General features: G+C 41.8%; 1 protein-coding gene across 4 annotated transcripts in view; it reads right to left on the bottom strand.

Moving 5' to 3' along the window:
• Positions 1 to 1,864: 1,864 nt before the first annotated feature.
• The window catches only part of LOC107097873 (protein C-ets-1-like), a 5,697-nt gene continuing 4,525 nt past the window's right edge, over positions 1,865 to 3,036 (bottom strand). For 2 of the 4 annotated variants that reach the window (XM_015395202.1, XM_015395201.1), the window contains exon 8: positions 1,869 to 2,492. In XM_015395202.1, the coding sequence (XP_015250688.1) occupies positions 2,217 to 2,492 (276 nt within the window). In that variant the 3' untranslated portion in view covers positions 1,869 to 2,216. Of the gene's footprint in view, positions 2,493 to 3,036 lie in introns of all 4 variants that reach the window. The other 2 variants (XM_015395205.1, XM_015395204.1) reach the window with 2 other exon arrangements.

The following is a 3,036-nucleotide window of genomic DNA, read 5'->3' on the forward strand; positions in this document are numbered from 1 at the left end:
AAAGGATTATCTTATCTTATCATTTAGCAGCTCATATTCAGGGTAAAAACACTTCATTTAAGGTGTTTTTATTTATTTCTAGATGTTTTTTTCAGTTTTGTTCTTAGATCAAGGAGCCGCTCTCATTTCATTCCCAAATCTTTGCAACCTGCAGAATGAAGATAAGTTTTTATCCTGACAGAAGAACCTGATGAGATAAACTACTGAGGAAAACATTAGTTCTGACACACAGCAGGCCGGTATTATTGGGGTTAACAGATCATTAATAAAAATAATCAGAACATGGTGAAACTCTTCAGCTGACCCATAAATAATTTTTATTTAAAATGTTTTCTGCAAAACATGATGTGTAATAATCCTCCTGCAGAACCTCAGTGTTCAGGTGGAGAGTCCAAGAGCCAAATGTTGAAGTTCTTTGGCGCCCCCTAGTGGACCTTCTGCACAGTGATCTACGCTCTGAGCTCCTCCATGGAAGACTTGCATCAGGTAGAAATAGAAGTCTAGTAGCTTTTCTGTAATTATGGATTTAATAATTTTCTTCTTTCTACTTTAACATCTTTTTCCATCTCATATTTTTTGTCTCGTTATTTTTTGGTTCCAATCATAACGACTGCAGCTCTGCGTTCTGTTTGTTTTCATTAAAAAATCCATGGTAATTAAAGCAGAAATGCTCTGAAAGAGCAAGGAGCATTTTAGACGCACTTTTTATTTAAATCCTCAGAGTGTCAGTCAGACGGCCGCCTGTCCAAACACTGAAGGACTTAATTCAACATGGAAGAAAAATTATTTTTCAACAGATCACAAAGTTTGAATTCACCCTTAACTCCCAGATATAATAAACTGCCGAGAAAATTCAAGGTAGAAATGTGAGAAGATATCAGTGAGCTGCTGCATTCAGAGGGAAAAAATAAAGATCACTGTCATCAGCATAAAGCAAGACTCTGTTTGATACCATTTCCATCCTGCTATCTCAGTAATTTATGCTTTAGATCAATTTGACAGGAGGCTGTAAGAGCAGGAGGAGAAGGAGATGTCAGGGATCTTGTTCCCCTGAAGGAGAGAAATGATCAGACATGTTATTCACTAGTTTAGCGTATAAAAGTTTTGCTGATGTCGTTAAATCTTTATGAGATTCTAACCCTGTAAGTTCCTGGAAAGGTATCGCCTCTAAACTCTTTCTGGTTAACAGACCGATCCTCAAATCCTTCAAAAGGGACTAAATGACTCATTTCATTGGTTTCTGTCCAGAAATCTAATATCTTTTAATTTGCTAACAGATTTAGCTTATTAGGACAGAAACAATTATTGTTCATGATCATGATGGTTGAAATGTGCTGCTGAAGATTCTCAGTCATCCAGGTCAGAGTCGAGTTCAAATCAAGTTTGAAGACGTTTCTCTTCCATCCAGGAAGATTTTTTAATTCCAAATGTCAGAAATAGCGTTTAGTTCCAGGTTTTATCCAGCAGCCCAACAAAGCCTGGTTTTAGTTTAGAAAACATGCAGATAGAAACGGATGAACGGGTCCCCCCCTTTGGAATGGGGGTCGTTCAGGCTGGACTCGTTTCTATTTGCATGTTTTCTAAACGAAATAGACATTTTGAATTGAAAAATCTTCCTGGATGGAAGAGAAACGTCTTCAGACTTGGAAACAAAGTCCATCGATTTTAACTTTTTTGGATTGATGGTTGCAGCAAACTTTCTTTTTTCTTTCAGATGCTCATTTCTGGAGGAGAGTCTTCGGCCCTGATCATGTGGTCTGCAGACAGCAGCAAGGAATGATGGGTTGGCACTTCAGGCCGAGGGAGGGGCGGGATTAGGAGCCGGGAGGGGCTCCTAATCCAGTAGGTGTCCCCACAGGGACACCTACTGTTCCAAACATTTAAGCAATCAGTGATTTCCTGTTTTTATTTACACCAAACAATAGAAAACCTTCTCTGGCTGAACTCAGCAGCAGTTCTTCTCAGTTCCAAAGGAGGTAGAGATGAGTTTGGTATCAAAAAATAACAATATTAATGCACAGAACTCTACATGTTTGTCTTATAAACAATATTTACAAGCTTTTCCTATAAATGCATCAGTAGCATCAGTAGTGCTTCAAACAGCTGCTTGCTGAGCTGCACCGGTCCTGAGGTTTGGAAAAGCTTTCCTGACGTCTTTCAGAGTTCCTGTCCGTTCGCACGGCGGCGTCCCCCAACCCCCACCAGGGTGCTGCTCCCTACTGGGACACCCAGGCCCCCCCGCTCTGCTGAGAGGCGCCCCCCTCTGAGGATGGCCATGTCTCAGTGTTGGTGGGTAAGATGTTGAGGCTGCTGAGGACCTCCTGCGCCGTCTTTCCCAGCATGCCCTGCATGTCGCAGACGAAGCGGTAGACGTAGCGCTTGCCGGCTGTCTTGTGGATGATGTTTTTGTGGTAGTAGTAGCGCAGGCCGCGGCTCAGCTTCTCATAGTTCATCTTTGGCTTGTTCTTGCACTGACCCCAGCGTTTGGCCACCTGAGGGATGAAAACAACCTTCAGCATCGAACACCTGAACCTTGACCTCAGCAGAAACACAGCAAACCTGCAAGCTGCACCGCATTAAGGCCCGCCTACAGAATAAACTCACAACATCATGAGAAGAAAGTTCTGTTTTCAGCTCTTAGGAGAATCTGTCTTCCCTATAAGGAGGAATGTCGAGCATCTTGTGAAGTTTTATACTTTGCTTTCATTAATAAGGAAATATTAAGTCTTTTAGCATCAAATTATTCTCAGAATCAGAAGGACTGAGCTGGAAGCTTTTCTTTCTGAAACAAGTCATGGTTTGATGACTTCATTCTGCTCATTTGTTCTCATAATGTTATGACTTTTAAAGTTTAAAGACCTAAAACATCTTTAGCCTGTTCCTGATAGTCGGACATCAGAGAGAAAAGCAGTTTAATTTCCCTGTTAGCCGTGAAGAAGTGATGGATGCTGTAATCAGGGGCCGATTTATATTTAGGCAATACTAGGCAGTTTCCTGGGGGCCCCAAGTTCCTGGGGGGCCCAAGTTCCTGGGGGG

Source organism: Cyprinodon variegatus, unplaced genomic scaffold, assembly GCF_000732505.1.
Source record: "Cyprinodon variegatus isolate N-32 unplaced genomic scaffold, C_variegatus-1.0 Scaffold730, whole genome shotgun sequence".
In the NCBI taxonomy this organism is placed as follows: domain Eukaryota; kingdom Metazoa; phylum Chordata; class Actinopteri; order Cyprinodontiformes; family Cyprinodontidae; genus Cyprinodon; species Cyprinodon variegatus.